Genomic DNA, 23209 nt, shown 5'->3' with positions numbered 1-23209 from the left:
AAAATCGGGATGGAGGTGGGGGGTAATAAGATCCTATATAAGAAAAAGACCCAAAAAATTGGGACTGTTCCTATAAAATCAGGACATCTGGTCACCGTATCTATACCACTTGTTGAGGTGATTTTATTATGTCAGTGTAGCAGGGGAGTTACATCAGCAGGAGGAGCATTTCAGCGTGTACACCTCCACTGTTTTGTGATGGAAGCTGACTTTTATCGACAAAACTGTGTTGGGTACAGAAGGCCTTAGAGAGCACAGTCTGTTTAGCTTGTCAAAAAGAAGTCTGAGAGGTGACTTGATTACAGTGTATAAAGGATCTTCACAGGGAGAAAATACCAGGTAGTAAAGGGCTCTTTAATCTAGCAGAGAAAGGCATAACAAGAACCAGTGGCTGGAAGCTGAAGTCAGACAAATTCAATTTAGAAATAAAGCACACATTTTTAATAGTGACGGTGATTAATCTTTGAAACAAACTACCAAGGGAAGTGGTATCTTCATATCAAGACTGGATGCCTTTCTGGAAGTGATGTTTCAACCAAACAAGTGATGCTTTAATCAAACAATGGGTGAAATTTAAAGCCCTGTGAGAGGATCTAATTGTAAGCGGGGGAATGGTCCCACTATTGTGGGGAACCTTCCTAGCTTCTGCACTACCCCAGTGAAGTGGGCTAGCGAAAGGATCTGAGTCCTCACTCCCACTTCCTTTACCCAGAGGCCTCCCTGCCCTTGAGGACTCCTCTTCCACTTTCCTGTCTGGCAGAGTCCTCGTAAACCCCAACAAGGCTGGGCCCAGGATTCCTGAGGGGCTTGACCCCCAACCCTGCTGTGGTCACCCAGGACAGGGGCTAGGGTGTCCCCACTCCGGGCTACTCTCTTTGCACTGGGCACCTCCCTGACCCACTGATCATTTCATACAATTTAAAGCAAATACAAGTTGTTTAATTAATAATTAATTTAAAAAAAGAATAAGGAAAAATGGGAAAGATTAAAGGAAACACATCACCCTCCTCTGTGGCAGGGAACATCACAAACAGTGTCTCTGGAACATCAAGGCGTTCACAGTCTGTTTCTTGTAGGTCCCAGGCTCCTTCTCAGGCCCTGGCTGTGCTGCAGAGACGCTGCGGGTTGGACACTTGCTCTGGCAGTGGCCACACGCTCTCAGGCTCTAGGTGGCAGGACCCTTTTTTCCAGCATTGCCCCTGCCCGATCGGGGTTATAACCCCCCTCCAAAACTGGCCTGCAGAGCCTCTTGGCTGAGGCGTCTCCCTGTGCTGGGCCCACTGCCCAGGGTCCCCCTCACTCTCCCCAGCTGCTCACCGCACCCAGCTCCGGACGGCTCCAGCCCCGGCTCCAGCTCCACTCTGCCTCAGCACGGCTGCTGCTGCTGCTCTGCCTTCAGCTCCCTGGGCTGCTTGTCTGGCCCCTCTGGCTCCGGTTGCTGCAGCTCTGCTCCCAGGGCAGGTCTGCTCTCTCTGGGCTGTGCTTTGGCTTTGGGGCTGCAGCTCTGCTTCCAGCAACTTAGCTCAGGCCCCTGCTCTCTCCTTAGCTCGGCCCCACTCTGTCTGATTCAGGCAATTCCAGTTCACACGGAGGACGGGACCCCCCCGGCCTCCTGATTCTCTGATTAGCCTGCCCGCCCTGTCAATCAGGCTGATCTGGAGCATTGGCCTCTCCCCATTGTTCCTGGGGACTGTCAGTCTCAAGCTCCTGATTTGCCATCGACCCTTCCCCTTTTAGTACTGGGAGCTAGTGTGACAATGCAGTTCTGGCGGAACCCAACTGAGAGTGCCAACTCAGGACAAATTGCTCAAACAGGGCAGTTACAGCCCAAGGCTGGGGTTTTTCCACCTCTAAGACAAACCAAACCAGCCAGACTAAGAGGACTTCGGTCTCACCCCACTGGCTAACCGCAAGTCTCACAAGCAATCTCCTTAGACACTCCAGTTTCCCAGTATCACCACCAGTACCACTCGTTATGGGGACAAATGGTTATGAAAACCAATACCCAAATAAAAGAAAAAGGTTCTCCTGATCCCAAAGGACCAAGCCCCAGACCCAGGTCAATATACAAATCAGATCTTGCCCACAAATCACGCTGTTGCCAATTCTTTAGAATCTAAAATCTAAAGGTTTATTCATAAAAGGGAAAAGATAGAGATGAGAGATAGAATTGGTTAAATGGAATCAATTACATATAGTAATGGCAAAGTTCTTGGTTCAGGCTTGCAGCAGCGATGGAATAAACTGCAGGTTCAAATCAAGTCTCTGGAATACATCCCCTGCTGGGATGGGTCCTCAGTTCAGAGCTTTAGTGTAGCAAAGCTCCTCCAGAGGTATGAAGCAGGATTGAAGACAAGATGGAGATGAGGCATCCGCCTTATATAGTCTTTTCCAGGTGTAAGAACCCCACTTTGTCCTTACTGTGGAAAATTACAGCAAAATGGAGTCTGGAGTCACATGGGCAAGTTCCTGCATACTTTGCTGAGTCTGAAGGCATACTTACCTTCTCTCAATGAGTCCATTGTATAGCTGATGGTCCTTAATGGGCCATCAAGCAGGCTAGGCAGAGCTAATCTCAGCTTGTCTGGGATGTTACCCAGAAGCATAGCATAAGTTTGCCATACAGACAGTATAGAGCCAATATTCATAACTTCAACTACAAAACTGATACACACATATAGACAACATAATCATAACCAGTAAACCATAACCTTGTCTTAGACACCCCATTTGACCCCCTTTATACAAGATTTGGGTGCCACTACAGGACCTTGGTTGCAACAATGATCTATATGGTCCCAGTTTATGTCAATAACGTAAACAGCTAGCCAACCAAAACACCCCCACTGAATGTTAATAAGGGGGCAACAGTCCCCTTACATTCCCCCTTGCTAAAATACTGCCACATCCACAATATTCACACCGGTACATCCGGGCCCCATAGTAACAACATATACCCACATCATTTTATATCAACAACCCATTAGCAATTATCAAAAGAACATTTAACATATTTAACATTCCACATCTACTTCTTAATACCACACATAACAATATTCATTAAAACGCTACATAGAATAGGGTTACCATACGTCTGGTTTTTCCCGGACATTTCCGGCTTTTCGGCAATCAAACCCCCATCCGGGGGGAATTGCCAAAAAGCCGAACATGTCCGGGAAAAATACCTTCCGGGCACTTCCTCTCCCGCGGCTGCTCTGCTCCTCCCCTCTCAGACTTCGGCTCTGTTTAAGAGCCAAGCTGCCCGAGCCAGCGCTACCGGCTTTGGGCAGTCCCCCTTGCCTCCGGACCCCAGCCGCCGGCCGGGCACTTCTCCTCATCGGCTCCAGCGGCTCTGCTCAGGCGGCGCAGGGTCCGGAGGCAAGGGGGGCTGCCCGAAGCTGGTAGCGCTGGCTCGGGCAGCTTGGCTCTTAAACAGAGCCGAAGTCTGAGAGGGGAGGAGCAGAGCAGCTAGAGCCCGGGAAGGGAAGTGCCCGGCCGGCGGCTCGGGGTCCGGAGGCAAGGGGGCTGCCCGAAGCCGGTAGCACTGCCTTGGGCAGCTTGGTTCTTAAACAGAGCCGAAGTCTGAGTCCGGGGAGGAGCAGAGCAGCTGGAGCCGGGGAGGAGAAGTGCTCGTCCGGGGGCGCAGGGTCCGGAGGCATAGGGGCTGCCCGAAGCCCGAGTGCTACCAGCTTCATGGTTTGCCGGGCAGCCTCCAGACCCTGAGCTCCCGGCTGGGCGCTTCCCCTCCCGGGCTCCAGCTGTGCCGGGGAAGCGCCGGCCGGGTGCGCAGGGTCTGGAGGCTGCCCGGCAAACCGTAAAGCCAGTAGCGCTTGGGCAGCCCTTTTCGCGTGCCTGGGAGGGAGGAGGGGGAGTTAGGGCGGGGACTTTGGGGAAGGAGCGGGGAAAGGGCGGAGTTGGGGTGAGGGCGGGGCTAGGGCCCGTGGAGTGTCCTCTTTTTTTATTTTTTAAATATGGTAACCCTAACATAGAACCAATAACATACTTATCTCTAAGTCTAACAGGAAGTACTCCCTTATTAGCCCTCTGGGACCTTCTTAAGACTGGCGGTTCATTACCCATATTTTCTATTTTCCTATCCTCGGGTAATACTAGGTCAGTTTGAAGGATCTGGCCATTCTCGTTAGGGTTTGGGTTTGCCCCACTCTGTCCCCCTCTGTATTCGGTTTGTGGGACTAGAACCATTTCCCAATTGGTTTCAGCCTCCTCGGGGTGTACTGATCTACACCTCCTATGTTCCCTGTCTGGACTAAGAGTGCAATGTTTCAACTGGTCCCTATGTACTACTCTCTCAGGACCTCCTCGTTCAGGCTGGTTAGCGTACACTGGCAGTTCGGGATTGTTGTGGATGACCACAGTGTGGGGAATTTGGCTTCCATTTGTCCTGTATTTTATTACATCTCCGGCGTCTACGGCTACGAACTGGTACACAGTCACCAGATCTGATGAGAACCCCACTGGACTTGCTATCATAAGTCCTTTTCCTACTTTGGGCTGTGTCTTTAGATGTACTGAGAGCAACTTTCCAGGCTGTCTTCAGCCTGTCATGGTGACCTTTGACCTGGTCATCATAATTGGTCACCTCATCCTTAGAAAAGACTTCTTGATGCTTCTCTGGCAACGCCCTTATGTTAGCCACATGTGCAGGAATCAGCCCTGGGTGTACCTCTTGAACTGGAACTGGCAGTCTCCCATCACATCTTTCTTGAAGAAAGGTAACTCGTCCTCCCTTCTCCCTCGTCACCTGCAGCTCATTTCCTGGTAAACAGCAGTGTTCGTCAAGGATCTTCCCTCTCCAAGGAGGAATAATAGTCTTCCGTTTTCTGCCCACTTAAACATTTCCAATATGCCGTGTGGGGCCCAGGGAATGACTCTGCCTCTCTGCTCGAGCCACTACTCTACTCAGCACAGCATTCTTCATAGAGTGCTCGTGACAGTTCATCCTCCTGGTTCCTTCTCCTGGTAAGAGTAGCTCCTTCAGCTCACTAATGATGTTCATTCCTAGAATCCCTGGGACTCCTTCTCCAATATGGCTCCCTTTTGAGGCTTTGTCTTTCAGGATGAAGATGCATTTTCCTGGCAGAGTCTGGCCCATATACGCTATGTCTGCTTCAAGGCACCCCACCACTGGGATTGCCAGTCCATTAACAGCTGTTAGACGTACAAACCGTGTGCTGTGCATGGTCAGGTCCTTGTCCTTCAAATATTTTTGAAAATGCAACTCAGTAATGGTGGTGACCTCTGAGCCAGTATCTAACAAACATCTGGTCTTCATCCCTGCTATACATACTTCAGCGGTTAGACAGTCTCCAAATGCTCGCTTACAGAAGTCACTAGATATGCTGGCACTGCCCATGTTCCTCTCAACATTGTATGCAGAGGGATTTTCCACGAAGGACAGGCCTAGGAATCCTTCTGCCACTGCTTGGCCTTCTACTGTACATGGACCACTTGTTCCTGGTGCCCCATTGGTTTCAAATGCCTGAGACTCTATTCTCCTTCTCAGTGGACATTCTTGGCTAGTATGTCTTGGCCTTTCACAAGTGTAACAAATGTATCTTCCCAGCTCGTCCTTCAGTGGGGCTCTTCGGGATCCCGGTACCTTGGATACTTTGGCATACTAATGGGATTTTTTTCTTTCATCAACTCGGTCATCACTTTCAGCATCTCCCCCTGTTGGACCGCCAGTTTTTGGGTAGCTTCACTTAAGCTTTCCAATGTTAGCTCTGTTTGGGGCAGGGCCTTTTCCCCAGCAGCTGCATTCACAAGGTCGCCACTTCGTGTACGGGGGTTAGTCTTGGCTGTCTCTGCCACAGGAACTTCCTCTTCTTCTGATCACATAATGGCAGCCTGCATGAGTTCATAGAACTTCTTACTGGGCTCTTCTTTAAACCTCCTTTTCATTTCACGTTGGAGGGAGTCATCACGGAGCCCCAGCACCAACTGCTCTTTCAGAACCGTATCTGGGTCTGGAACTCGCTGAGGGTCTCGCCGCTCCACTTTGCTCATTCTCTCCTGGAGGTCATATGCGTATGCCCGGACAGTTTCACCAGGCTCCTGCTTTCTCTCAAAAAACTCCTTTAGTCAGGTTCCAATAGGTACCTTGTCTCCATACACTTCTAGGAGGAGTTCAAATACCTTTTCCACATCTTTCTTGTCTGCCACTGGCATGAACTTTACTGTGGCCTTGGCCTGGCCCTTGAGGTGCTCCTCTATGAAGTCCACATGATCTTCTTCAGGTACTCTTAGCACACGCAGAGCCGCCTTACAGACTTGACCCACTCCTCTACTGTAATGTCTCCTGGTCTAGTCGGGAAGCCACCAAACTCCGTGACCTTCCGCTCCTGTGGGACATAAATAGTAGGGGGTTTCTTAGCTTCTGCTGTCTGTTGGTCTATTACTGCCTTGGCCAGCGATAAGGCTTCTCTCTGTTCAGGTCTAGCTTGTTGTAATGCCTCCGCTTGGTCTGATAATCTGCGCTGAAGTTCAGCAAACTAGGTTCATAGTTCTTCAATTCCAGCCATGGTAGGGTACTCAACCAGGCCCGGACCGTGCTACTAGAACTTATTGTTCCTGGGGACTGTCAGTCTCAGGCTTCTGATTTGCCATCGACCCTTCCCCTTTTAGTGCTGGGAGCTAGCCAACCAAAACACCCCCACTGAATGTTAGTAAGGGGGCAACAGTCCCCTTACATAATAGTCCCTTCTGGCCTTAAACTCTATGAGTGCCTTCAAAGATTTTATACAAGTAATAATTAGTACTGGTCAACATTTTTTGAATGGAAGCTTTTAACATCAGATCCTTTCACTGTAAAATGTCCTTTATTGAAATGGGAAGGGAAGGGTTTTTGTTTTTTGTTGTTGTTTTTTCTTTTTTGGGGGGGGAGGCCAGGGGAATTTTAATTTTCTTCAAAAAGTTTTTGTTCCAAACCCCCCTCCCCATACAAAAAAATAAAGTTTCTGGTTTTCCAATTTCTCTCCTCCCTCCTTTTTTTTCCACCTTTGGAAAAAGGGGGAGAAAAGGAAAAGTGAAAGTGGAAGGGAATTAAAACAAACAAACAATAAATAAAAATGTACACGGCTGTGAAAAATTTCCTATAAATGCAGAATTGTTCCTTTTTAAACCTGTGGTACTAATATTGTTTTATAAATGGTCACAAAACTACCATTTTTCAGCCAACTCCATGATAGCCTCATTATGTTTTTTTTCCCCCCCGATATACAAGGAGCAGTCACATGCTTCCAATCCCAATGGTTTGTTTTAGAGCAAGGGAAAAGCAAGAACAAACAAAAATAAAATCTCCAAGAGAGAGCACAATATGTGCCTTCTCTGTAACATGCTGCATCATTTCTGCCTCACAAAATGCCAGCTGTCCCTGAAGACAACTGCTCTAAGAAATTTTACAAGTTCAATACAGAGAAAACAATCATATCACATAGACCACAGTATCCAAATTCAGAAAGAAAGATTGACTGCTGCAATATAGGCTATATACAGTTTTAGAAAAATATTGTTAGGATATGCATAAAAGGAAATAAGGCAAGAGGGCAAGATCTTCAGCCCAGCTCCTGCCCCTTTATGCGGTAGGAAATGGCTGAGGCAGCATAAACGGATCCTAAAAAGCCCCATATTCAGTTGTGGAGGATTCCCTTGGTGCAGGCAATGTGGACCCCTGGTAACCTCTGGCATAGAGGGTGCACTGGCAGCGTGGCTAGGAATGGGATGTCCTGGGCAGGAAAGCAGCATGCAGTGCTGCAGATATTTTGGGTGGGGTTGTGGCCTAGGCAGCGAGCCCATGGAATTGTCTAAATTATGCTGGTGGTCTCTGCAGTCCCCAGAGCAGCCTAGGAAGGAAGGCACCAAGGTGACTTATAGCCACGTTAGCCCCCCATTCCTCAGGGCTGTGAGTTCTGTGCTCATACAGAATCTCACCCATAATACTTATACAACTCTCTTAAATGTTTAATCCAGCAATTCCATATCACAAGGATTGGCAACCTTTGGCATGCGACCTGCCAGGGTAAGCACCCTGGCGGGCCGGGCCAGTTTGTTTACCTACCGCGTCCACAGGTTCGGCCGATCGCAGCTCCCACTGGCTCCAGGCCAATGGGGGCGGCGGGAAGCAGTGCGGGCCGAGGGATGTGCTGGCCACCGCTTCCCGCCGCCCCCATTGGCATGGAGCAGCGAACAGCGGCCAGTGAGAGTCGCGATCGCCCGAACCCGTGGACGCGGCAGGTAAACAAATTGACCTGGCCCCGCATGCCAGATGTTGCCAATCCCTACCATATCAAGTACCTATGATAACCCCACAGAGGATATTGCTCATGAAAACAGCACCACCTTTTCGTCTGGACCCCTGTTGATTTTAGTGAGGCTCTGCCTGGGTATGCAAGGTCCAAGTCTTTGGCAGAGCCTGAAAGCTCATCTAGAAGCCTGTCTGGCTCCCAGCCGTGCATTTATAAACAGCAGGCCACACTTCCTCACTAGGCGATTTTAATTATATGGCATGGCAGATAAACAGCACAGTCCCCTTTCATTCAGAATGGTGGTCACAATACAAGAAAAGAAATGAGTGATATACATCAGCACTGGTAGAAACTGCGCTAGTGAAGGTTGCAAAACTGTTCCATTATAAACCAGGTTTTACATTCCTAATTTTAACAGTAATCTTTTGCATTCAAATTCCCCAGGAATGATCCCAAAAGGGGAATTTGTTTTGCTTTTTTAAAGTCTGAGCATATTTTTGCATTAGGAGTACTGGGAAATATGGTACGTAAGGAAATTCTGTCCACTCCCCTGAAGCAGAGAACTAAAAATGTCAAGTATAAAGTTTCATAGTCCAGACACGTAAGAAACTGTGAATGAGGAGGGAGTACTTTGCAAAGCATGGTTTGAGACATTTATTCATTTTTAGTAGACATTTTATCCGGGGGAGAAAGGAGAGCATTCCCATTTTCCTGATAACTCACATCAGCCTCAATCCTGCCACATTTCCTGGGGGAAAACCCTTGGACTTCAGTGATGCTGTATGCAGGTGCACAAGTGTATCTCATGGAGCACAGCAGTCCCAATTCTGCAATCAGGACAGTGAGAATATTCCCTGCACTCCACGGAATAAACCACAGACATTGCACGCTGGAATAAACATCTAGGGAGTATCCAGTGGAGCCTTTACAAACGTTAACTACCTCAAGTTAACTGGTGATCAATTAACTCAGTGTAGACAAGCCTAGAAAGACTGGGGCCTTGTCTACACTGCCACTTTACAACACCGCAACTTTCTTGCTCAGGGGTGTGAAAAAACACATCCCTGAGCACTGCAAGTTTCAGTGCTGTAATGTGGAAGTGTAGACAGTGCTACAGTGCTGGGAGCCATGCTCCCAGTGCTGGTAGCTACTCCCCTCTCCTCCTGGAGGTGAGCTCTTTTCCAGCACTGGTACTGCGACTACACGTCCATGTCAAAGCGCTTATCTGGCAGCGCTTTAATGTTGCTAATGAAGACATACCCTGGGACAGTGTTTCCCAAATAGTGTCTCTGGAAGGTTCTAGATGGGTAGCAGTCCCAGGGAAAATGCATGTCCCGGTGGGAAGGTCGGAGAGCAAACCTGACCTGCACTCACCCTGCAGTGGTGGCTCCTGTCTTGTGGGGCTGGGCCCAGCTCCCCACTCCAGGCATTGCAACCTGGTGCACAGAATTGCAGCTCCCTTCAGGTTTGGACAGGCTGCCCCTCCATCATGACAGACAGAAAGATGACTGGGCCAAACCTGACTGGTGCTGTGCACTGGTACCCCCAAATGTATGCACATTACGCAGGGTGCGTACCATTTGCAGGACCAGATTAAGGCATAGGAAACCTTGGCCTTGGCTACACTGGTGCTGTACAGAGCTGCAGCTTGCTGCGCTCAGGGGTGTGAAAACGCCCCCCTCCTCCCCCGAGCGCAGCGAGTGCAGAGCTGTAAAGTGCCAGTGTAATCAGCACCTGCAGCACTGCACGCTCACTCACAGCGCTGCAAGCTATTCCCCTCGGAGAGGTGGAGTATTTGCAGCGCTGCGAGACAGCTCTCGCAGCGCTGGCAGCGTGACACTTGCGCTTCATAGCACTGCCGCGGCAGCGCTGTGAATTGCCAAGTGTAGCCAAGGCCCTAGGCACATGCCTAGGGCCAAATTCATTGCGGGGCCCAACCTGAGCTCCAACTGGTCTGGTTCAGGTACTGGTGCAGGAGCCAGCTCAACAGCAGCAGTAAAGAGGAGCAGCCCTGTGTGCCCCACTGTCCACTCACATTTCATAGAATAGCAGGGTTGGAAGGGACCTCAGGAGGTCATCTAGTCCAACCCCCTGCTCAAAGCAGGACCAACCCCAACTAAATCATCCCAGCCAGGGCTTCGTCAAGCCTGACCTTAAAAACCTCCAAGGAAGGAGATTCCATCACCTCCCTAGGTAACCCATTCCAGTGCTTCACCACCCTCCTAGTGAAAAAGTTTTTCCTAATAACCAACCTAAACCTCCCCCACTGCAACTTGAGACCATTACTCCTTGTTCTGTCATCTGGTACTACTGAGAACAGTCTAGATCCATCCTCTTTGGAACCCCCTTTCAGGTAGTTGAAAGCAGCTATCAAATCCCCCCTCATTCTTCTCTTCTGCAGACTAAATAAGCCCAGTTCCCTCAGCCTCTCCTCATAAGTCATATGCTCCAGTCCCCTAATCATTTTTGTTGCCCTCCGCTGGACTCTTTCCAATTTTTCCACATCCTTCTTGTAGTGTGGGGCCCCAAACCGGACACAGTACTCCAGATGAGGCCTCACCAATACAAGGGAATGATCAAGTCCCTCGATCTGCTGGCAATGCCCCTCCTTATACAGCCCAAAATCCTATTAGCCTTCTTGGCAACAAGGGCACACTGTCGACTCATATCCAGCTTCTCGTCCACTGTGACCCCTAGGTCCTTTTCTGAAGAACTGCTGCCTAGCCACTCGGTCCCTAGTCTGTAATAGTGAATGGGATTCTTCCGTCCTAAGTGCAGGACTCTTCACTTGTCCTTGTTGAACCTCAGATTTCTTTTGGCCCAATCCTTTAATTTTTCTAGGTCCCTCTGTATCCTATCTCTACCCTCCAGCATATCTACCACTCCTCCCAGTTTAGTGTTATCTGCAAACTTGCTGAGGGTGCAGTCCACGCCATCCTCCAGATCATTAATGAACATATTGAACAAAAGCGGCCCCAGGACCAACCCTTGGGACACTCCGCTTGATACCGGCTGCCAACTAGACGTGGAGCCATTGATCACTACCCGTTGAGCCCGATGATCTAGCCAGCTTTCTATCCACCTTATAGTCCATTCATCCAGCCCATACTTCTTCAACTTGCCGGCAAGAATATTGGCCCCCATGATGGAGAGTCCACGAGACCAAATCTGAGCAGTGTTGTGACCCTCGTGCACCAGGTTGCAATGCCACTCACTCAGTTTTAGCCCTGGTGCCCCCCGTCATGATGCAGGGCCATAAGGCCAAACCTGAGCAGGCAGCACTGTTCCTCCTTGCTGCTGTCGTTGGGCCAGCTCCTGCACCAAGGCTCCCTCCTGGGAGCCTATCTGGCCTCACCCCGATTCCAGCACCCCATGTCCCCTTTGCTCTGCTTGCAGGACTTGTTCAGTGACAGCCTGAAGACATGCTACAAGTATGGGGAACTACGGTGAGTGCCCACAGAAGGGAGCCGACTGGCAGAGGGGCAACGGAGAGCATGGGAGGTGGACAGAAGGGAGTTTGGCCTAGCTGCATTGTGCCCAATGTAAGATAAAAGAGTGTGTGTAGACGCTATGCCAAGTGAAAATGAGAATGGTTCAATTGTGTGTACCACGTGAAAAATTTCTGGGGGTGCCCAGGCTGCAATGCCCAGAGAGGGAAGCCAGGCCCAGCGGTGTGGGACAGGAGTAAGGGTGAACATGGGGTGTGCTCGCTCTCCAGCCTCCCCCGGCCACAGACACACACACATATACTAGGTAGGGATTAGGGTTGCAATCAGGGCCGGCTCCAGGCACCAGCACAGCAAGCAGGTGCTTGGGGTGGCCAAGGGGAAGGGGCGGCACGTCCAGCTCTTCGGCGGCGGGTCCCTCGGTCCCTCTCAGAGGGAAGGACCTGCTGCCAAAGAAGAAAGTGGTGCAGTGGAGCTGCTGCCGAAGTGCTGCCGCCAAAGTGCTGCCGATCGCAGCTTCCCTCCCCCAGGGTGGAAGGTGATACTGAGGGCAGTCAATGCCCTGTGGTGGAGCGAGAAGGAAGTGGCAACAGAAGATGAAGATGTTGGCCTATGATTTTGCCTCCACCCCCATGAATGTGGACCCTGGGTGGGTTGCACACACACACACAAAAAAAGAGACAAATGCAGTGGGTGGGTTGCCCTACTAAAAAGTTAGGGAATGACTGCAATAAGTCACAAGTTCCCAAAAGGTGACAATAGTTTGTCAAGCAATGTTACAGGTAACTAAATGCATATTTAATCCATTTTGAATCCATTATTAAACATGTCAGTATGTAACAATGTGTAGTACAGGGCAGACACAGGGAAAATGTGAGAATATATGATTCTGTCTCGATGGACTTTTCTAAACTAACAATAAACTGCCTCAGCCATTATCATTCACTTCTCTATAAAACAAAAGGTTCCTATACTTTTGTTATACATGGTCAAAGATCACCTGCCTTCAGGGCCCGCCCCATGAGGTTCTGAAAAAGGACATCAGTCCACAAACAAAATTGGGACTATCCATTTTCCAAAAAAGGAAACAGGAAATAGTTTCAATACTTCCAAAGAGGCAAACTGAAAAGGGGAAAAGGTCAACAGTTTGGGAACTGAAGTCTGGGAGATATAATCAGAACACCTCAAAATGCTTTACATACCATGGTTTAGGCCTCACAATACCCATATCTTGATAAGCATTATTTCTTATTAACTGTCCTCCTGCCCAGAAGCCCCCATCAGGATCAGGGCCCCATTGTGCTAGGTGCAGTACAAACACACAGGAAGATCCAGTCCCTGCAGCAAAAAGAATACAATCCAAGGCTTGCTCCTGCAAGGAGTTGCACACCAAGCTCCATAGACTTCAGTGGGCTCCATGTGCACAGGGATGCACGTCCATACTTCTCATTGTACAACTGTGGCCTAAATAGACAGGTGAAAGGTGTGGGAAAGGGCTAAGATACACAAGCAGAGGGATCAGGCCAATGATGGGCATACATCATGTTAGTCTTATTTTTTTAATATTATATATATCACACACACACACTGTCCCCACAACCCTAGATCTAGCTAATGTTATTTCCCTTGTTCCTCAGTTTACTTGTAAAACTGGGACTACAGAAAGAATAAGTATTTTCCCAAAGAGCATGTTCTGGTGTCCAAATTAAAGTGATAGAATGTTCCACAAAACAGTTCAAAACTCCAAGAGTACTGACATCTTTTATCTAACCAATAACAACAACAGTTATACTTAAATAACCATCCCCTAAAAAAACAAAAGCAGGGCTGGGCATTAGAGAGAGTAAAACAGAGTAGCCTCGTATTATAAGCACTTGGTGACTCCTTGTGTCACAGCAGCAGTTCCTCTGCACTACCTTCCCTGCGTAGCTCAGCAAGTTCAGTTGGGCTCCTGGGCTCTAGCTTCTAAACTCACTTGAACTCCCTCCTACCTTGCAAGTCATTTTATTTACCTTGCCTGTGTTGGACCAGAAGTCAGACAACGATCCATTGCCACCCCCCTGTTCCCTGAAGGTGTAGTTCCCCAATAGACATCCTGAATGCCATAGACCAGCTATCTCTTTGCCATCATCAGGCATCACTTAAGTTCTGGCTCTCACTTGCCCAGTTCCTGGGTAAGCGCTGCAGTCTTGCCACAAGCAATACCAGGCACAACCAGCGCTGGAGAGGACTAGTTACTCAAAGGAGAGAATTGTGTAGACTTCACAGTCACTCACTGGTTTGGGAATAGGAGACTGTCTGACACATGCCTCTATCTATCTTAACTGCTGCCAGGATACCTGCCCAATAGGTGAATGCAGAATCAGGGTAGGGGAGTATGATCTATTGTTGGGACATTTTGTGGGGAGGGGTAGTAGCTCTTTACAAATCAAATGTAAAAAGGACGGTCTCCAGTAATGATTAAGAACTTTGCATTACAAAAAGGGAGCTCAATTTTCATCCAAACAGAATAGCGTGTTTATTAACCTCCATTACTTCACAGTTTGTGAATCCATAAAAAGGGAGGAGGCCAAGGTATGTAATCAGCCTTGAAAGCTTTTTTATTATTAGCAGATGTACTAACAAGTTGTCAGCTCTAAAATGCAGGGCCGGTCTCCATTTTGTGACCTATACAGCACCAAGCACAGTGTTGGCACTTAAAAAAATAGCTACACCCTAAACTATCATAGGAGAACATTTGTCTATCCTTGTGAAGGTTAGTAAGTGCCTATTTCTTGCATCTTTCAGTGTCCTATGCTTTGGGGATAGAGGGGTGTCCAGAGCTAAGGGAGTGGAGGCTGAATGCTGATTAATTAACTAATGAAAAGCAGGTGTAAATTGCTTAAGAGTAGCTCTTTAAAGCAAGTAACATGAGGTAACAAAAATAAACTTCCTGTGAAACTGTAGTAACTCCTGTAATAAACTCCACTGGGCTCTCCTTCCCCCTCTCCTTGGTTCTGTCTGGCACTCCCACTCCTAAGCCCTCCTGGGTCAAACACGCCCTGGCTTACCTTGTTTGTATTGTACCAAAAGTTGGATTGGGACCCATTTCTGGCCCCTTGCTCCGCAGAGGTGGAGTTCCAGGGCAGATGGTCTAATATGGTCAGGATGTGCATTTCTCCAGCCATCAGTTGTGCCCCCAGGGGGACTCCGCTGCAGGCAGTGCCATGAGCAGGCGGGGACGTGTTGCTATCAGGAGAGGAGCGTGAAGACTTTACAGTCACTTCCTGGTTCGGGACGGTTTGGGAGTAGGAAATTCTGCTTGTATGACACACTCCTCTGCACCTACTGCTGCCCGGACATTGCACAGGTGTATGTAGAGTCGGGGGAGGGAGGAGAGCTACTGCTGGGACACTGGGGAACTTGGAGGTGTATGGGGGTGGCGGGGGGGCTATGACTTGTTTTGTTGCCTATACAAATTTGTAGGGGGTAGCATAACAACAAAGCCAAATGCAGGAATTTTTCAGCTAGCTTTACTGCTCCTAGCACAGCACTCCGACCATTTCTCCCCCCTCTGACGTCCCAGTGCCCTACCCCTGTTCTGTATCAGCTGCCTGCTAGGTTAACTCTTTCACAACCCACTGAGCATTGACTAACTCTAATAATTTAGGCTGGTCAGATTATTCATAGCAAATAAACTATCCAATTAATTTAGCTCTTTTTTAGTACTGAGTCATTTGCACAGACTGTTATTTCTGTGATCTTATTCATTATTTGTAAGTATTTTCCAAATAATTTATGTGAACAGATTTCAGCCGATGGGTCTGTTTTCAAGATGTCACTTCACCTATTTGCAATGTCTGATTAGTCACCTGTACAACATGGTATTATTTCTGCTCAGTGACTAGACAAGTGAAACTTTTTCAATGGGATAGTAAGTAATAATCAAGGGCAAATACACTTGATGGTGCATGTAAACCCTTGTTCATATGTTCACCCAACTTTTTTCCTCTTAAAGGGCTACTCAGTTTCAGTAGGATGGTTTTGTACATGAATGAATGAGATTAAATTGGAGTGTGTGTATGAAGTGTGCACAAAATGTAAATAACTCTGGTTTTGTAAGGGGAAACTAGTCCATTGGGTTTTAAAGATGAAGTCTGAAATTCCTCTGGACAAATTTTGATCACTGTAGTGGAAAAAGGGAATAGAAGTGAAGTTAAAGGATTGAGAGGGCTTTAAAGGAGGTCAAGACATTTGGGGGATCATGAAGAAAGAAGGGTTGTGGGGGGCTGACAATCACAGGAGGATAGACATGGTCTCACAGAGTAGCAGAGAGGGCTCTATATTGAGAACCAAAGGCAGAGCTGTTGCATCCTAGGATTTGTAGAGAATGTAACTGAGCATAATCTGAACAGTTCTATAGACACATGACTATCGGAGAACTAGAGAATCTTGGATACCCTTGGGCAATTATTGTTTACACTGTCCATCTGCCAGTCTGCTGTGGCTAGAAATCTTGCTTGTTGGCCTCATTTATGTGAAATGGCCCAGGAAGGTATACTGTGAGAAAACTCTTGGAATAATTAGGTTGGCATCCCTTCCTCATTCCATGTTGTTTCTCAGGTACTGTTGTTTTGCTGAGCAGTGCTCCCAGAGATACAAGTGACAGCAGCATTATTAGCAGTGTGCACCTCTGAAACATCTTTTGTATGACACACATGGGCACTGGTGGCCATTCAGGCTGCACTTATTATTTGTATTGCAGAGCACCTCTGGCCCCCCCAACCAGGGCCCCATTGTGCTGGACACTGTACAAATACATAATGAAAATACAGTCCCTGCTCTGAAGAGCATATAATCTAAATCTCAGATGAGAGCCAACAGGTGGATACAACAACACAATCTGCAGAGCTGGAGGAGAGAAAATAGGATTCATTGTTTAGTTCCAGAGCACCCAGTGAGACTGGAGCTCCCACCTACCAGCAGGGAGGGTCCAGAGACGCAGGGGTGAAGAGAACTAGGCAGCTGGGCAATATGTCCCGGGGAGCAGGTGCAGAAATGAACTTTCAGCAGGTGACTGAGCATCGTGTATAAGGGAACTGAGCAGCAGAGAAGGAGGGGCAGAGCCCAGGTGACAGATGCAGGGGGCAGAGAGAGGTGTGATTAGCTGCTTTCAGCAAGGACAGAACACATGAATACATTAAGCTAAAGATAAAATACAGATTGTCCTGTTGCTACTTTTCTATGTAAGCAATTGCTGCCAGCAGCCTCTGGGGGGGGGGGGGGGGGATGTCATGCTATAGAACCATAGTTTTACTAACTCTGTTGTATAGCGGTGAACTATGGGTGCTAAGACAGACTGGAGAACACCAGACTGATATTTCTGATTCATATAGTCTTCATTAGCTGCCCCAAATCAAGTGACAGGACGTGGTCAGAAATGAGGATATTTGAAGGTGAACCTAGCAACTACTTCCATCATCACTGGTTCAGTTTTGGTAGCTTTCTTGGTATGGAGGTATTATTAGGATGGAAAATGGATGAATTCCAAGCATGTGTAACAATGATTGCCTCTTCATGGCTGGTGCTCAGTGGGCATCAAGAAGCTTCAGTGGCAGGACTAGATTGCCAAATGGACGGGAAGTAAATACTCAACCAGGCCACGCTACCTTAAGCATCTTGCCAGAGTTCAGTCCAGGTGGTGTTCAATTTGTAAGGAGGTCACTTTCCTTTGGGATTTGCCGTGACAATAATGGAAAATGTAGGAGATGCCCTGTTCCATAGGTTAAATTATTCAATATTACAAGGGTTGAGTGGGTTGGGCTAAAAAATCCTGAACACAGAGGGGGGCTTGAAGGAGCATTTGAAAAAAAAAAAAGAAAGGAAGTTTGGTGGTCTATGACAGGAAGACTATTCCAAGCAGCCAGTAAGAACAAACATAGTCAATACTAGTATTCTAGACAAACTAGTTTTCTATTGTGCATGCCTAAAACTGATTCTTCATTGACCCTATTTCTAAAAGCCACTTATTCAGTTAAATAATTCAATACTAAGAAACATCTTGTTTCAGTGATTCAATGTGTACAGTCTAACTTGAAATACCAGTTCCTGTGATAACAATTCCCGTGAGTACTTTGTAAATTCCGGGATGCTTATAGATATGAATAAATAAGTACATTCTACTGGAGCTTCTTTTCTCTATTACATGGCTATGTGAATGGCTGCATAATTGCAGATTATTTAAAAATGTTGCATAATTGTGCTCTGGAATCTAAGCTTGCATTTTAAAAAAATTGTCTGTAGGCAGTTTGGTTTATGGTTGCAAAGTAGCCTTCAAAATGGGTATGGAATGTAAACTGATGCAACTGATGTTTGCCTGCGTTTAGAAAGAGTTGAAATAATAGCTGTGGGAGAATTGTGAATGGCCTCCATTCTTCTGTTAACCTAAAAGGCTAGGGACAATTTAAATGTCAACATTAGCTACTTCAAGACAGATCATTTTAGCAGAAACAGCTAATGTTCTTATTTGTCATTTTCAGTTTGTAATTGTTGGATGTAATGGCAGATACAGGTCCAGAGAGCAGTTGGAGCAGCTGCTGGGGTGAGAACACAAATCCAAATCCAGCTCCTATTCCCATATTTAAAGTTATCTCTGTCTCTGCCCCAAGTTGGGAGGGAAGGAGTTGATGCTTCCCATGCTTAGTGCCAAAAACCTCATCTGCTTGGATAACCAAAACCACCTCCAACCCCTTCCTGGGTGCCAAAAGCCACATTGGTCCCCATCTCAGCTGCCAATAATTTCTGCAATGCAGTTCCCCATTTTCAAAAATGCACGAATTGGCAGCATAACGAAAATTTGGAGGCGGCATAAAATACATTGAATTGACCCTCAAAATAAACCTGCAAGGCACAGGACCATTGTCATAGATCACTCATTTCTCATCAGCTTATCACTTGAAATAAAAACATGACTGTGATCTTCCTCTTCTCTTCATGTGTCAGTATATAATGCCGGCATCTGTAATTTTCACTCCATGCATCTGAAGAAGTGGTTTTTTTACCCATGAAAGCTTTTGCCCAAATAAATCTGTTAGTCTTTAAGGTGCCACCGGACTCCTTGTTGTTGTTATGGTGGTGACGGGCTCTCTGTAGCTGAGCATATTCTGAGTTTCTCCTGCTGTTGGTACAGTGCAATGCTAGTAGTGATGGAAGCATTATTCTAGGGTCCCCAGCCATTTCACCCCCTCTTGTCTATGCTCTAACACTACACTGATTTTTAGAATTGAAGATGGTATTGGATATGTAATAGGTCTCAAACTTCTTTTTATATTATACCAGCTTACAGTCTGAGGAAGGGTCAAATTCACTTGAGTAATATTGAACTATTTCAGTTCAATTGCCACCTGCCAATAGCAGAAAGTCTCTCCTTCCAGCAGCTGCAATTAGTCGAATATCACTTTATTTTTAATAATTTGTAAAACGTCATTCCACTTAGAGTTAAATGTTCTGAGGAAACATCCTGCACAGAACACAAGTGTACTGCAGAACGTTTCCAAGAATAATGCTCTTTGAAATCTGTAGTGTAGGTCATCAGTGCTGTACTTTTGCCTGGCTTACATTTGATAACTGCCATTTTGGTTTGATTTCAACTACAGTATTGATTGCGAGCTGCTTCCCTTTGGGATGTCTATCAATGTAAGGAAAAAAAGAGCATTGGAGCAGAGATACGTTTTACAGACCCCAGAGAAGGCTTTTGCCCTTTACTCTCTTTCACTCACAGTCCAGAGATTTTGGTCCTTTGCATTTTCGTTTTTATCTTCTCTACTCTCTCAATTTAGACTTAATCCTGATCCGCTTAAAGTCAATGGCAAAACTCCCATTCATTTCAATGGAGCAGGATTGAGCTCTCCAACACTCTAAATAATAATCTAAAACATTGTAGATTTGTTTGTTGAATACGAAATACATTTTCTCTCCCTAACAGGCATACAACATATTTTCTCTAAATGTAAATGTTACCTGGGAGTTGAACAGTGATGTGTTTTTTATTATTTCTGTAGTAGACTACAGTATCCTGCACATACTCCATACATACTTCTCCACTTACGAGTCAAACATGGCTATGTAAAGTGAGCAGCTTGTTTACACTAGACCCCTATGGCTTGCTATCAAATTAGTGGTAAATCAGTATTATAGTAAACAGAGGTCAAAGATCAAACCTACAATTTCACATAAAATTCCGGACCATGTACACAAAATATAAAATGCAAAAACTGCAAGGCATGGGACCATCAACTGCTCTTAAAACTAATCAAAAGCAAGCAGGATAAGATTAGAGGAAACATGATTTTAATCCAAATTTTAATGTAAAAGTCATATAATGGATCTCTTTTAAAGCATGACAACTGACTAAATACTAGGTTTCAAAGTAGCAGCCATGTTAGTCTGTATCCGCAAAAAGAACAGGAGTACTTGTGGCACCTTAGAGACTAACAAATTTATTTCAGCATAAGCTTTTGTGGGCTACAGCTCACTTCTTCAGATGCATAGAGTGGAACACACAGACAGAAGATATTTATACATACAGAGAACATGAAAAGGAGGAAGTACGCATACCAATTGTAAGAGGCCAATCAATTGAGATGAGCTATCAGTAGCAGCAGAAGAAAAAACTTTGAAGTGATAATCGAGATAATTGAGATGATCAATTGATTGGCCTCTTACAATTGGTATGGTACTTCCACCTTGTCATGTTTTCTGTATGTATAAATATCTTCTGTCTGTGTGTTTCACTCTAAGCATCTGAAGAAGTGGGCTGTAGCCCACGAAAGCTTATGCTGAAATAAATTTGTTTGTCTCTAAGGTGCTACAAGTACTCCTGTTCTTTTGACTAAATACTACTTATTTTATCTTTAAATGAAACAAACTTTCATTTGTTACCATGAATAACTGTCTACTCATACAAATGCGTTTTTAAAATATAGATAGCGCAATGTGATGGTACTGCAAATGTAATCGTAAAAACCAGTCACTGAATAGGTAGCATAGCACTGCTCCTGCTCTCACTGAACTCAAGAATAGTTTTGCCACTGGCTCAGTGGGAGTAAGACTGGGCCCAAAATTCTATTTACTGTTTTACAGTACTATCTATTGATGATGGAAACCAATGGGACATATTCACTCCATTTTATAATGAAATAATTGCTCCTGAAATTACAATACTCTGTTAGCTTGAAAATAACTTTCCAGGCAATCATTCCGTAACACACTACTGGCAAGGTCTAGCTACACTGTGTGTGCATTCTACTGAGTGCTTAAACTGAAACATTCATAAAATACAACAGGAAAACAAAACAATTCTAAAACCAAGGTGGAAAATAAGAGTTGTTAATGAAGATTTGGTTACTCAATGCCACCAGATGTCAGCATACGCTATATGATTGAGAGCAAGTACTTAAGACCTTTCAGAACTGGATTGGAATAAAACTAACTTCTTGCTAATGAAAATTATGCAGTGGCTAAATAACTGAGGACCCGATCAGAGCCTCTTGTGGGAAAGTCTGTAGCAATGAGAAGGAATTCTCTGTGAGGATTTCCTCAAGGAGACTACTCCTCAATTGCTCCATTAGATTGCCCTCTAATTCCCACAATACAGGCCATATGTCCTGCTCTCCCCAAAGTCCCACAAATCTTCCAGAATCCACATGGAACCCAGCAGAACCAGGAAATAGTAAGAGGTCTGGGAAGTCCCCTTTATGCCCAATGGCTCCTTCCGCACATCTTGTTCTCCTGGGACTCCTACAGCGAGCAGCTGCCCCAGAGACCTTTTTAAAGGGGGACCCCCCAGCACTGGGGAGAGAGTAAACTTGGAAAGTTAATAGTGCCTGGGGCTAAGGACTCTCCCCAGGGCTATTGAAAAGATGATTACACATCTTCCGCATACCCCACTGTGATGGGGACTACAACCCCCACAATGAGCAACATAGGGTTAAGGTGGGCTCGGGTGTCTCCACCCTGTCACACCTGTGAGAGATGATAGGGTTGAAGGGAGATTCTTCAGAGGGAGAAACCCAGCTTAGTGGCTGGCAGAGCAGGGCGGACACCAGACCTTCAGTCCTCACTTCCTCGAAAGAGGGCCAACTAAAGGCAGGAGCTCCTCATATGACTGCTGCCCGATGGCCCCTCCCTGAGGGCAGGGAGAATCAGATGCTGATTCACTTTGAGAAAAACTTTGCTTCTCTGTTTACTTGTGCACTCAGTTTAGAGCCACAGCCTGATGAGCGCTCTCTGAAGGAAGAGAGCCTCAACCCAGCTTTGGGATGATTCCTTTGGGTTAATTCTCCTTGTTTCTGTTTGTTGACTGTCCTGGAAGGAAAGAGACTTTAAAGTGAGCCAGCCGGAGGGCCAAGTCACAAGAAGAGGCAAACCACTGGAGTGCCCTTCAGCAGGTGGTACCAGACAAGGAGAGAGCTGCTATACCATGCCTGGCCACAAGGGGGCACCCTAGTGGTGAGTCAGCCGCTGCACACCCTCCCCCCACCCACTCATTGCACCTCTGGCCTACTGGCGCCTTGCTCCCTTCCTAGCACCTCCCCACTTGGACATCCCAGGATCTGAGTTGCATCCTCCACAGCTGGGGTTCTCAACCTTTTTCTTTCTGAGGCCACCCCCAACATGCTATAAAAACTCCACGGCCCACCTGTGCCACAGTCACTGGTTTTCTGCATATAAAAGCCAGGGCCGGCATTAGGGGCTAGCAAGCAGGGCAATTGCTTGGGGACCCTTACCAGAAGGAGTTTTGCCATTGGCTTCAACTGGAGAAAAATAGGGACCAAGACTGAAGTTATTGAAATCTTTAGAAGCGTTAAATAATATCGCCCAAATCATACCAGTCAACCGCCTTGATTCTTATTTGTTGCCTCTCTCACTGTGACTCCTGGTCATACAGGCTTAACAGACCTGCTTTACATCTTGAGGACTTGACATGTTAAGTTCTGGTAGAGTTGGGCAAATACCATACAATTATTTTCCATGACTGTCCATACAAATTTTTTTTAACAAGTTCTCTTTGTGTCTGCCCTCATTTGCTGGTCACTTTATGCAGCTATTCTAGAGAATACACTTACTGGCAGGAATGATGCATGGAACGAGAGAATGCTAAGCAAATAATACATTTGGAGAGTGAATTTTTAATTTGTAAATGGGAGTATTTGTGCTAAAAACTTGATTCTAAGAGTTAGATTCATCCACCCAGGGAAAAGAGACATACTATGCGACCTCTCTGTCAAGTCAAAACTAACAGAACTCAAACTTCAGTTACTGAATACTTGCAACAAACTGCTTGCAAAATGATCTTCAGACCAAGAATCCTTTTCCAAAATTCATAGAATCATAGAAATGTAGGGCTGGATGACTTCGAGGTCCATGCAAGTCCAGCCTCAAGTGCTATGACAGGACCAAGTAAACCTAGACCATCCCTGACAGGGGTTTGTCCACCCTCTTTAAAAAAAAGGAACAGGA

At 46.5% G+C, this 23209-nt stretch overlaps 1 protein-coding gene across 2 annotated transcripts in view; it reads right to left on the bottom strand.

Moving 5' to 3' along the window:
- The window catches only part of NIPAL2 (NIPA like domain containing 2), a 75843-nt gene extending 60840 nt beyond the window's left edge, over positions 1-15003 (bottom strand). The window contains exon 1 of one of the 2 annotated variants that reach the window (XM_054020304.1): positions 14761-15003. In XM_054020304.1, the coding sequence (XP_053876279.1) occupies positions 14761-14877 (117 nt within the window). In that variant the 5' untranslated portion in view covers positions 14878-15003. The remainder of the gene's footprint in view (positions 1-14760) is intronic. The other variant, XM_054020305.1, reaches the window with a different exon arrangement.
- Positions 15004-23209: the final 8206 nt, after the last annotated feature.

This window comes from Malaclemys terrapin, chromosome 2, assembly GCF_027887155.1.
Source record: "Malaclemys terrapin pileata isolate rMalTer1 chromosome 2, rMalTer1.hap1, whole genome shotgun sequence".
Classification (NCBI taxonomy): Eukaryota; Metazoa; Chordata; order Testudines; family Emydidae; genus Malaclemys; species Malaclemys terrapin.
The sequence above is the reverse complement of the archived record's forward strand: the minus strand, read 5'-3'. Positions and strand labels throughout refer to the sequence as shown.